The 12,691-nt window shown below is 54.6% G+C and overlaps 1 protein-coding gene and 1 long non-coding RNA gene across 2 annotated transcripts; one reads left to right on the top strand and one right to left on the bottom strand.

Annotated features, from left to right (window-relative positions):
* Positions 1–1,534: 1,534 nt before the first annotated feature.
* On the bottom strand, positions 1,535–8,292 carry LOC128828769 (complement factor D-like). Its single transcript, XM_054013707.1, has 5 exons — positions 8,061–8,292; positions 5,908–6,064; positions 5,393–5,537; positions 4,274–4,531; positions 1,535–2,229 (listed from the first exon to the last, which is right to left on the bottom strand). The coding sequence occupies exons 1-5, from the start codon at positions 8,116–8,118 to the stop codon at positions 2,074–2,076; spliced, it is 774 nt and encodes a 257-aa protein (XP_053869682.1). The 5' UTR covers positions 8,119–8,292; the 3' UTR covers positions 1,535–2,073.
* On the top strand, positions 2,237–12,380 carry LOC128828770 (uncharacterized). The gene is made up of 3 exons (XR_008443234.1): positions 2,237–4,123; positions 10,965–11,087; positions 11,694–12,380. It is a non-coding gene; the product is annotated as an uncharacterized LOC128828770 (long non-coding RNA).
* The last annotated feature ends 311 nt before the right edge of the window (positions 12,381–12,691 follow it).

The following is a 12,691-nucleotide window of genomic DNA, read 5'->3' as shown; positions in this document are numbered from 1 at the left end:
CTCAAGAGCTATGGTGATATAACCCCCCCTGCTTCCAGGGGTAAACCAACCTCTAACCGACGGCAATTAGAAAAGATGATGTCATAACTTCCTACTGTATAGATCTTACACCTTCCTCTGAAGCAGCCAGTGCTGGCCACTGCTCAGAAATAGGATGATGGACCTCAGTTCTGATCCAGTCTGGTGATTCCCGTCTGTCTATGCAGCCTTCCTTTCAGACAAGGAGACTCCCCATGAGCGTTGAAGCCAAATTCATCCCTGGTGTAGCTGCCTGGAAGTCAATGAAGCTACACTAGGGGTGAATGAGACCTTCAGAGGGTTGGGAGATAGGCTGGGAGAGATCAGTAGATGTCCTCAGCGGGAAAACTGCCCCAGACTGGAAGCCCATTGAGACAGGAACCGTGTCTTACTACCTACCCAATACTCATCAGTACAATAGTAGCAACCACAGGTGGCCAGGAGAGAGTCTTTCTTTGGCCTCTCGGTTCTGATCCAGCCTAGGTGACAAGTTTGATGAGTCTCCATCCCGGCCCCCAGTGGAAAAAGTGCCCGTTCCAAACCCTCCCTCCCCAGCCAGCACCCATTGGCCTGCTCAGAAACAGCTCCCCTCTCATCCCTCCAGGACAGGGTCTGGTGCTCCATGCAGGATTCTCACCCCGCCGCCGTCTGTGCAGTGGGCAGACGCCTTCAACCCCGAGAGCTGTTGTGCCAGCACTAAATAAATCAGCACCTTCAGTCCCAGGGTGCACTGGCCCTTTAAGGGGAGTTGCGCTCAGCCCCACCAGTGCCTAGGGATCTGCCTCCCAGCTGATGGGTTGGGGCAGGTGAGCATGGCTGAGAGCTGCAGGGAGGCTGGAGAGGAGTCTCTCCACCAGCCAGAGGGCAAGGCCCGCAGCCGGGACAGCAGCCCCTGCCTCGGAAGGGAATTAGGAGGCCTGCAGGAGGGACAGCTCCTGAAGGAAGTAGCCTGGGCAGGCTGGCGTGGAAGGGAATTGAGACTTGTGCTTGCTCAGGGGGCCAGGCTGGGTCGTCCAGGGAGGAAACGGTGCCCTCCCCCATGCTGTCTTCTCTTGCCCAGTGCCAATGAACCCATGAGGCCAGGACTGGACCGGAAGGGGAACTGTAGCTTGGTGAGGGTGGCGCGTTGTGTGGCCCCCATTGACCAAGGGAAGAGCCGGCGTGAGGTTGCTGGACGTCTGCCTTGTTTAGTTGGCGTTTTGTTCCCCCCCACCCTCTCCAACAGTGTGTGTGGGGCGGGGAGGGGCAGGGAAGGGAATGGCCTCTGGACTCTGGTTTGGCCAGAGGGCTAAATCACGGAGCGGCATGAGAATCTCACATCCAAGAGCAGGAGAGTGAAGTGCCACCAGAACATGAGACAGTGAGTGAACCACGTGGGGAAACTGAGGAAGGGCCACGTCTGATGTGGGATGAGGAAAGATCCTGTTACACTTTCCCCTCCCCCAGGAACCCCCCCCCCAATTCGACCCCCAGTGTGTCACATCTGTGCAACCCCAAGGACTCTGGTGACCCACAGTTACAATCAGTTCCCTTTTATTGCAATACTTGTGCTCACTGTTAACAGCCACACTGGAGCAGGCTTGCGCCGGGGAGGGCAGAGTTGACAAGATGCCACCTGAAATCCTGCCTTGAGCCCCATCCTGTAGGGTGACCAACCTCTTCCCCTTCCCACCCCCTTGCAAAGCACCCCTTTGGCAGGCCAGACACGTCTCTTTGCAGACAGGAGAGCTAGGCCGGGTGGTTTCCAGGAGCAGCCGTTGTGTTGGTGGAAGGAGCCAGTCGTCCAGTTGGCTCAGGGCGTCTCCTCCCCTCTCCGGGATGCTGCTTGCGGGGAAGTGCTGCACTGAGCTTATCGGATTGCTTATCTGATTGCGAGGCGAGCTGAAAGCAGGGGTAGGGGACCCCTATAAGCCCCCGATGTCCGGTTACATTGACGTTTGCAGTGTCTGAGTGCTCTCTGCCATGCTAGCCGCTAGCCCTGCCCGTGGGAAATAGCGTGCAGTCTGCTGTGTGCCCCTGCGGGTCCCTTCCAATCCAGGGCCGACCCGTCCGCCTTCAGTTAGCTGAAGCCATGACTCTCTCGATCCAGTCGACGTAAGGGGGGATCCGGGTGTAGATTCCGGGCTTCTTGTAGTTCCCACAGACCCGAGAGCCGGCAGCCACCACCCCTTCGGCGATCCCATTGCAAACGAGCGGCCCGCCGGAATCCCCCTGGAGAATCAAGTCACAGGATCAGCCTCTTGGCACTGTGCCTCTTCCCCCCCCTTCTGGGCCAACTCCCTAGTCCTGGGAGCCAGGCTGTCTGCCAGCCTTCCTCGCCCATCAGCCCACGCTGGGCATGGCTACCCATCACCACCCTTCCCAGGCTAGAAGGGCGTCTGTTACATACACCCCTCCCCCCTTGTCCAAGATGGTGGGGGGAAGCTTGCCCTGTGTCTCCCCGTTATTTGTATTGCATCAAATAATGCAATATTTGATAAAAGAGGCTCCAGCTGAGATCAAGGCCCTGTTGTGCCAGGTGCTGCACAGACCCGAAGCATGACACACCCCGTCCCGAGGAACCCACAGGCTAAATAGACAAGGGACAGGAGGGGAACTGGAGGCACAGAAGAGCAGAGCGATCGGCCCAGGCACACACGGCAGAGGCAGGAATAGATCCCGAAAGGAGATGGTACATTTATAGGGATGTCAGGAATATCCCAATTTAATAGGTCATCATTAATAATGTTAAACCTCAGGCTTCAGGGCTTGAACTAATCCCTACCTATCAGATCAGGATGAGACTGAATGGGGGGGGAAGGGGGAACAGAATGTCCCACATCTGCCTGTGGTGGAATTCTTGCATGTTCCCCCGAAGCAACTGGTTCTGGTTCCTGTTATCTACTGGGCTAGATGGACCTGGCAAGTCCTTTGTACCTAACTAGGTTTTTCGGTTCCCAGTTCCATTCCCTATCCACTAGGCCGCGTGGTCTCTCGAGCCATAACACAGCGCTTGGATCGAATCACGGTTACTTCCTCCCCACCCTTCCACCTCGCCGAATGGTTCGATTCATTTTGAACAGAAAACAGGTTATGTGGGGTTAAAAAATAACCAAACTCCCCGCTCCAAGGTAGCAAGGGCTGTGTAACTTGCACCGCCGCTGCCTGCCGGCTGGCTTCCTGGAAGATAAGCTAGAAGTTTTATTAAGCACCCCTGCGTGTTTGCTCACATGCTGATAATTATCTTGTATTCAGCTTTGCAACGTGTTCATGGGGGCGGCGGGGCAGCTAGGTCAAGATGCTACAACTTGTGCTGCCAAATCCACCTGTGGCAAATGCTCTGGAGTGAGGGCGGGCGCAGTCGACGCCCATCTTGCATAGGTGTCATTGGTGAGATGGGCCAGAACCTGACTCTAAGGATTTGGCTACATGTGAAAATGAATCCAGGGTGTGAGTTTAAAGCAGATTAACTCCATGGGTGGATGCGCTTATTCTGGAATGAGAGTGCCTCGTTCAGAATCACCTTAATTCATTGGTGCAGTAGTTTAATCCACTGGACTAAGCTAATTCAGAATAAGAGTGTCCACACATGGAGTTATCAGAAATAGTTTACTCTGTAATAGCTCTTTGTGTGGACAAGCCCTAAAAGCAGGGGGAAGGATCTAGGATTTTAGTTATTCCCCTTATTCGTGTATCCAGGCGAGGCCGTTTGGTGAAGTGGATTCGGGTGTAACAGCCAGGAGATCTAGGGAGAAATCCTGGTCCCATTTACTTCAGTGGTGATCCGGCCACTTATTTGCAGAGTGACCAGTGGTAAGTATCTGTGCCTCAGGCTCCTCATCTGTAAAATGGGGCTAATAAGAGAGACCCACTTCCGGGGAGCACTCTGAGATCTATGGGATTGTACATGTGCTCCATACAAACTAGGACTTTGCTTCTTCTCTCTTTCCAACAGCAAGGGGGTGACACTCAGGGCCTGATTCTGCTCTCTTACACAGGTGAAAATCAGGCCTGACTCCAGCCTAAGAGGAAAATGATGCCCCAGAGCTCTGCAGGGAGAGAGCAAAGGACCCAGGACTCCAGAAGTTACGTGCTTCTGTTTTTTCCCCCGGGAGCAGGAGGATAGGTAGGCTACCAGAATAATCATACACACACACACCTGCACAGACACCCACGCATACGCCTGTTCGCACTGATACACCCAAGCGCATAGACGCAGCTCTGACCCCCCCAGGCAAGAGAAATGAGCTGAGGGATTTCTCCCAGAGATAGATACCGGGCAGGTGTCCTTCTTCCTGGAGTCGGTGCACATCATCTTCTCTGTGATGGTGTTGTCGTGGTGGATCCTGCGGTTGCAGATCTCCCGGCTGATCACCGGACGCGCCACCTGCTGCAGTTTGTCAGGCAGTTTCCCAGTGTGGCTCATTTCACCCCAGCCGGCCACCTCGCACACGGTGTCGGCAGGGACATCCCTGTCTTGCCTCTGGAAGGGCAGGATCTTCACATGCTCGTTGAGGAGCGCTTTCTCCTCTAGCTGATTTGGGAGGCAAAGAGGCAAGGGTCAGTCGGGGTGAGAGAGACAGACTCTGTAGCTGTAACGCTGACCCTGGCTGGGCGCTCTGCGGGGATAAAACCTGGGACCTCTGGATCTTCCAGCAGGAGTCTCTCTACAGCTTGAGCTAAAAGGACCAGGAGGGGACTCAAACCTGTACCGGGTGTGGCCACTAGAGGGGGACAGAGCTGCGCTGCGTTAGCACAGGGTACGTGACGATCACCTGGGAAATACCCCAACTAATGGTGACGGGACACAGGCGCCGACTTTCTTTTTTCAAGGTGGGTGCTCCACCCCCGCTGTGCCCTGAGGCCCTGCCCCCACTCTGCCCCCCAAGACCCCACCCTCACTCCGCCTCTTCCTGCCCCCACTCCACCCCCTCCCTCCAGCGCCTACCAGCGGATCAGAGGGTGGCTGATGGGTGCTGAGCACCCACTGTTTTTTTCCCCTGTGGGGGCTCCAGCCCCAGAGCACCCACGGAGTCAGTGCCAATGTGACTGAAGTCCCTGCTGCAGCCGTGTGGGGAGGGTTCTCCCTCAGCTGGTGGATAGAACGGGCCCTATCCTTGCCAGTGCCTTGGGCTTCATCCTCCTCTCCCTTGCAGTGGGGTGAATCAGGGGTGACCCCAGCCAGAGATGTCTGTGGGGTATCAGGCCTGTTGGATCTCAGCCCAGTCAAGCAAGACTCAGCTGTGAAATCAACAGGAGTTCGGTGCCTGTGAGGAGCTGGGCCTGGCCCGAAGCCCACGGGAGTCAGTGGGAGTTTCCCCCCCATTGACTCCAGTAGGGTCTGGGAGGCACCGTGCCTGCAGCGGGGGATGGTGCCGCTGTGGGTCGTGCTCACCTGGAGGAGAAGGAGGTCGTCGTCGTAGGTCTCCGTGCTGCTGCCAGGGTGGCCGATCTCCGCGCGCACCTCATAAAGGCGCTTGTGCGGTTCTGGCTGCGAGAGAGAGTGGGCTCCCAGGAGGACCTGGAACGGCTTGCCTTGCCTGCAGTCGAGATGGAGACGGTAGCGTGAGGCGCTCTGCTCACCCACCACACTGAGCTGCGAGAGCGTCCTGGTCCCTCCCAGCTGTAGTTCACCTCAATATACAGCGATCACCAGTAGTCAACCTCGGCCTTTCCCCAGCCATGGAGAGTCAACCCAGCCCCGGCTAGGAAGGAACATGTGTTCTTTGGGTGACAGGGGAATCCAGCCTCAGTACTTGTTGGGCCCTGGGCTTTCCCTTCATAGTGACCCTCAAACGACCCTGAAACAACTACTGGGGTCTGTATTAGAACCAGTTGGCCCCACCTCCACGCCCCCTTTCTCTCCCGCAGCGCGCTCCCGCCCCATCAGACGCGAAGGCCGGTACTCACTTGTCTTCCAGGCAGTGAGCCGCGCTCAGCACCCACTGCTCAGCGATCAGGAACCCGCCGCACACATGCTTCCCATCCACCTGCAGGGAAGCCATGTAGGGTTTCAGGTGGGGAGGAGCTTCGTAGCCCCCGAGAATACGGCCCCTGGGGCGACCCCCTGATGGGAGGAGAAACAGAACGTTAGCCACTGAACCTGCTCTGCCCAGCCTTCCTTTCCTGTGGGAGCGTCTCCCCTTAGCGTTAACGGTGACCACATCCAGAGCAGGGCATCTAGCTAAGGGACGTATCAGGCCCTCATTCCCCAGGGGGGTCTGAGCATCTTCTCTTCCGATGGATGAGAAACAAGAATTCTGTTTCGTGGACAGTTTGTTTGTGTTCTCCAGCGAGACCTTTAGAGGCCCACCCCAGAGCAGCCAGCTGGTTGGGGCGCTCCCCTGGGGTGTAAGACAGACAGGTTTGAGACCCTCCTCTGCCTGATTCAGTTACAAAGGCGCATTTGCCTTCAAGCACAAGGGGGGAACGGCGGGGCTGGCAAGTTGGACCTTCAGCAAGTGCTCGGTTGTAACGCATTCTGTATCGTCACATACGAGTCTCTCTTGCGATGGCCTGAAATCGGTCCAGGATGAATCAGCCGGTTTCTATCACCTTCCCCCCTGGCTTTTTAAAAACAAACGCGGGCAGAGCATGTGTTAACCAATCAGACTGCCTGTGCAAATAATGGTCAAAAATAGTTTTGCCCAGGCTCATGGTGCAGCCGATTGGATTGTGTCTGCAGAGCTCTGCTGGCTGGTTGGACAATCAGATTTTTTTTCCCTGGACCTTTGAAAATCTCTCTCCCCTTCAGCAACTTGAAGAAGAAGAAACTAAAAAGAAAGCCCCACGTACGAAACGTGAGATTGTAGTACATGATCCCAGCTCAGCGACCTAGAAGAAGATGAACAGTGTCCCCAGCCCCCACCCCATCTCCGTCCCTGGTAGGGAGGAAACCTCAGCTGTAGATCCATCCAGCAACCGTCACCATGGTATCCTAACCCAAGGGGAGGCTGTGTTTCCTAGTGGCTAATGCAATGGGCTGGGACTCAGGAGAGGTGAGTTCTGCCACTGGTCTGCTGGGTGACCGTGGACAAGTCACTTCGTGTCTCTGGGCCTCAGTTTCCCCATATGTAAAATGGTGGTCATGACCCTTCCTTTGGAAAGCGCTTGGAGAGACACAGATGAAAACGCACTCTGGATTGTTATTATTAGCCTCGTCCTATCTAGACCCCAAGATGCTTTTTGGTTTCCAGGGAATCAGATTCTATTGCAGCAAAAAAAATCAGGGCAAGCGAGCGGATTCCACACCCAAACTTTTCTGTTATCAGCTCCACCACCCCCATCTCTCCCCAGATGGGCAGGGTATTTAACCTGCCTTTCACTCCCCCCCCCTCACCGTTTTGCACCAGCAGAAATATGTTTTGTTCTTTGTCTCCCTCAGTTTACCCGCATTGTCTCAAACTGCCTCCCCTCTCCAGCCTCTGCTCAGTGCAGGACTCCCTGGCTGAGTAGCTCTGGCTTGTGCAATGCAGGAGCTCAGATGGTTCCTTTTGGGCTGCAAAAAATACCTGCAGCTGGTGGCCTCTGGGAGTTGTGTCCTGAGAAGCCCACCCTAGTTTATGGGTTTAGGCGTTTGGGAGACAGAGCCTGATGAAGCTGCATTGTCTATAGATTTGAGACAGGGTTCTAGTCCAGATTCTGACCCGGATTCACAGTGTGAGCTAGGCCAAAGCATTCCACCTCTGTGCCTCGGTTTCCCTGTCACGAGGGGGGGTTGTGAAGCTGTATTGTCTATAGATAAGATTAGATAGAGGGTTGGTAAAGTGCTTTGAGATCCTCAGCTGGAAGGGGCTGGAGAAAGCGGTGAAATGTCCTAGGTTCCCCTAGGCCTGATGCTGAAGCTATAAAGTTAAATTGTTGCCCCTTTATGTAGCAAGGAAGCACATTACTACGGCTCAGATACCCAACTGCTTCACTTATTGTGTCAGTTCTTAGTTAGGCATGCCCTGCGGTGCCCACCTGAGCCCCTCCCATGCAGTCCCGCGTCACTCTCTGCCATGGCCGGATGAGTCCGAAAAGAGAACGGAGTATGGGAAGGGTCAGAGAACGGATGCACTCACCACACACCGAGATGCCCAGCAAAACAACCAGAGCTAGGAAGGGCGAAAGGTGACCCATGCTGGCTGCAGAGACGCGGGTGGATCTGTCTCGAAGTCCGGGGCAGTGTCTTGTCTTGGTGGTGGCAGCTCTGCTGGGAGTGAAAGCGGAGACCTCCCTTTTATTACAGAGCTTTGGGGGTGGGGGATGAAGGGGAAAAAAGGAGATTTCCAGGAAAGCAAGAGTTAGGAGGAAATTTGCAACAGCTGTCGAGCGCTCAGCCTGGAACGGCCTTTTGGTTGTAGCGGTGCCAGGGGCTAGCTCATGATTTCTCAACACAAACAGCCCAGGGAGGAAGCAGCCCAGCCCAGCTGCTGAACCTGGCCTCCCTGGAAGGGGATTTCTGCATTGTTTGTTTGCTCTTCAAACACAAAAGGGCAGGCAGAGTTCATTCCCCAACTGCTCATGTCTGAAGAGCAAACAATGGAAAAATCCCCTTCCCTGCCCGCAAAACTGAATGGGCCATTGAGTGAACTTCCTCCTTAGCAAATCTCCCTCCAGGATAGGCCAAGTCACTGGAGGAACCGCTGCAACCTGATACCTCTCTCTGCGCACCTGTGCTGGGGAGGAAGCCAGGACTTTGGTCTCCAGGGCTGCAAGCCAGCACCTTTTTTTGCCCCTGTTAAATTCAGTGGCGGGGTGATGGCAGCCCTCTGCTAGCCCTAGACCTGGGGCAAGGCCGTGAGACAGAACTTTGGCCAAGGGAAGGGGGTTTCGGGGAGGCATCGTCTGAGATCTCAGGGAAGCCACCCTGTGGCTATTAGGGTAAGAGCAAAGGTGGCCAAGTGACACTGGTAAATCTGGAATGTAACTGGTCAGAAAGAAAAGTAAAGGGCTGGTGTGAGTGAAAGGGAGAAAGTGTGGGTGTGTGTTCAGAATGTTTAAAACAAATAAAAGGAAGTTCTTCTTCACACAGCGCACAGTCAACCCGTGGAACTCCTTGCCTGAGGAGGTTGTGAAGGCTAGGACTATAACAGTGTTTAAAAGAGAACTGGATAAATTCATGGAGGTTAAGTCCATTCATGGCTATTAGCCAGGAGGGGTCAGGAATGGTGTCCCTAGCCTCTGTTTGTCAGAGGGTGGAGATGGACGGCAGGAGAGAGATCACTTGATCATTACCTGTTAGGTTCACTCCCTCTGGGGCACCTGGCATTGGCCACTGTCGGCAGACAGGATACAGGGCTGGATGGACCTTTGGTCTGACCCAGTAAGGCTGTTCTTATGACATCATGTTTTGGAGAAGGTCGTGATTTAGGGCCAGATTCTCAAAGGGGTTTAGGAGCCTACAATGAAGCTAGGAGCCTAGGCCTGCATCCTCACAGGTGTTTGGGCCCCTGGCGTCCATTGATTTCAATGGAAGTTATCACCTAAATACCGTTGACAATCTGGGCTCTAGTAACTTCCAATGGGAGTTAGGCATCTGCGCTGCTGTAAACCCCACTAGGCACCTAAATACCTTGGTAAATCTGGCCTTTACGTGTCCCTCATGGTCGCCCCTGTCAGTATTCCCCAGGGCCGAGTCCGGTTGTGAGTGGGACACAAACTCTCATGACTTGGGGTACTCAACTCTAAAATTAAAATCTGAAGATAAAACTGCCCCTGGAGCAATAGATTTAGACGCAAACGGAGCAATGTAAAGGATCCCAGCCCAGGGGCAGTGGGTGCTGTCAACAGAGAGGCATCAGAGGTTGTTCTAATGGAGCTCCAGTTTTCTTGGAAGCCGGACAACAGCACCCGAAAGGACCTTGGACCAGATGCTTTTTATCACAAGGCAAGTGACCCTGGCTATACCGGCGTGTCTGGCTGCAGAAGACCGGCCAGCCGAGAGGAATCTGATGTGTCTGGCAGAGATAACAAAGAATGAAATATCCTGCGAGGAAAATGCAGAGGCGCTAAGCCAGAGAGTGGAAGGCCGAGCCCCTGCCTGCTGGAGTGATCAGCTGAGTGAGTCCATGTTTGCCACGCAGGCTGCAGAGAGAGGTGTGGCGCAGCCGCCATTATCAGTTCATCCAAGTTCGGGGTCCAGCGCTCCTTGCTCCAGAGGCCTCCGCTGGTGCAAACCTCAGCCCCTCGGCAGCTGCATGGGTCAGAGAGTTCAGATGAAGTGGAACCACAATGACCCAAGTCAGCCAAGGAGAGCAAAGTGGTGTAGTACTGGTCAGTCCACCCCAGTGGGTAGGGGGCTCATCTGGGACTGGAGAGACACAGGGTCAAGTCCCCGCTCTGTCCTCAGACTCCTAGGTGACCTTGGGCAAGTCACTTAGTCTTTCTCTGCCACGTTTCCCAAATATAAACCTAGGGAGACTAGCCCTGCTCTACCTCACAGGGATGTTGTGAGGGCCAGGGAAGCACTCCTGAGCAGGGGTTCTCAACCTTTTTCTTTCTGAGCCCCCCTCCCCGCTCACCAACATGCTATGAAAACTCCACGGCCCACCTGTGCCACAACATCTGGTTTTCTGCATACAAAAGCCAGGTCTGGAGTTAGGGGGTAGCAAACAGGGCAATTGTCTGGTGCCCCATGCCAAAGGGCCCCCCCGTGACGCTACATTGCTCAGGCTTTGACTACAGCCCTGGCTGGTGAGGTTCAGAGCCCTGGGCTTCAGCTCTCTACCCTGGGCCCCAGCGAATCTAAAGCTGGCCCTGCTTGGCAGCCCCCCCTGAAACCTGCTCACGGCCCCCCAGGGGGCCCCAGCCCCCTGGTTGAGAACCACTGCTCTAGAGAGAGGTGAAAGGGAGGGAGCCTAGTCTGTTCTGTAGGTTTTTATACCATGCCCATGACCGTAGTATCGGAGCGCCTTCCAGTGGTGCATTCAGCAATGTGACGAACATCTCTTCGCCTGGTGAGTGTTCTCTCCTCCTCTCTCCAGGCTGGTTGCTGTGCAGTGCCCAGGGGCCTATGTTTATCGAGAAGGCAGGGATCCATGGTACATGGCAAGCCCACGAGATCCATCTGAAGCACGGAAGAGAGCAGGCGGAGGACAGAGAGCATGGTAAAGAAATGAGGCTGGGCTATGGGGGTCTTATTCTCCCGCCATTCTCATCTGTGCCACTAGGTGGGGCTAACGCCTTGGTTTCCATGCCAGGCTTGGGTCCCCAAAAACAAGGTTTGACTAATGCTTCAGAAGGGGCGCAGAGTCCCTCCCCAAAGGGGGGCACATTCCGCTCATCCCTGCTGTGTTTTCCTCCCCTTTATCCTGGGGGGAGGGATGGCTGGAGACTCGGACGCAGTTCTGAAATTCCAGGGGTTGCGCCAGTTTCCTGGCAAAGAGGCCAACAGCCCCACGCTTTAGACTTTGCCCAGATGAGCTTGGAGAGAGAGAAACCACCAGGTTTCAGTGACAAGAAAATTAATTCAAACACAATCGAGTAGAAACAGTTGTTTGTAAACGAACAGGAAGCGCTTGCAACCCAAATACTGGAGCTAGATCACCTTCCGTCTCAGCCTGGCCTCGCCTGAGAGCAGACCAGTGAAACCTGCTTCACCCTTGGATGTGAGACGCTCTCGTTACTGTATTACACTTCTCGAGCGCCTTTCATGTCAGGGTTTCAAAGTACTCCGCAGAGGAGGGTGAGTGTTGTTATTGCCTTTTTTATAGAGAGGGAAACTGAGGCAGGGAGAGGCGAATGAAGTACCTTGCCCAACGTCGCACAGCAAGTGACAGGCAGAGACAGGAAGAGAACCCAGGACTCCTGACTTGCAGTCCAGCACCCTATCTCCCCGTCCATCTGCCTTCTATGAAGAGTTTGGCAGATACTTGTAAACTGTCCACCTCCTTGGTATCTAGATACCGTACCAGACGTGGTTCTGATCTCGGATCAATGTCAGACAACCTCCCTCCAGCCAGAGTCTCAGAAATCTGTTTAAATAAGACATCAGAGCCTTTATACTGAGGTCAGGAGCTCCTGAATTGCCAATTTAGGCCAAGGACAGATGTTGTTCCTCAAATGAGACTATTTAAAGCCCTGGAGACCAACCTGTGACCAAACCTGAGTCTGCTGGTCCCACTAGCACTTCACCCGGAGAGAGGCCTTTGTAGATTTCATGAGGGGAATTCAGTGCAAGTTTTCGACATAGGGATTCATTAGGAAATGTGTCACATTTCCTCTCCTCCTTCCGCAGCCGCCACCCGCGTTGGCCGTCTCGTTAAAATACAGTGCGCGTGGGAAGGTGAGGGGGACGTCCGGTAAGTTTCACTTCCAGAGCGGGAGGATGAAAGAGAGCTACGGGACTTGAATAAAAGCCTCTCGCCGGCTCTGATGTGGATCTGTGGGATAGTGGTTCTATTGCGCCACAAGGCTGAATACCAAGGGAACCTGGCCCTTTGCTCATTGATGGTTGTGTAATACCGGAGGAAATCTGCTGAAGTCAGTGTCAGTGCGAGTTTAGGGTCACGCCTGCTCTGTGCACTGTTGTTCCTGTAAAGGTGATAAGCCAGATCCTGGTAGCTGTGAAGCTATGGGATCTGGCCTCCTGAGGATTCCCCCTCGCCAGGAGTGCTTCTGGGGTGCAGAGCCCCCATACATTATTCTCCCTTGCAGCTCCCCCCCCAGCATAGGGGGAGTTCCCAGGAGACGGGGCATGGCAGGGGCCTTT

Source organism: Malaclemys terrapin, chromosome 24 (assembly GCF_027887155.1).
Source record: "Malaclemys terrapin pileata isolate rMalTer1 chromosome 24, rMalTer1.hap1, whole genome shotgun sequence".
NCBI lineage: Eukaryota > Metazoa > Chordata > Testudines > Emydidae > Malaclemys > Malaclemys terrapin.
The sequence above is the reverse complement of the archived record's forward strand: the minus strand, read 5'-3'. Positions and strand labels throughout refer to the sequence as shown.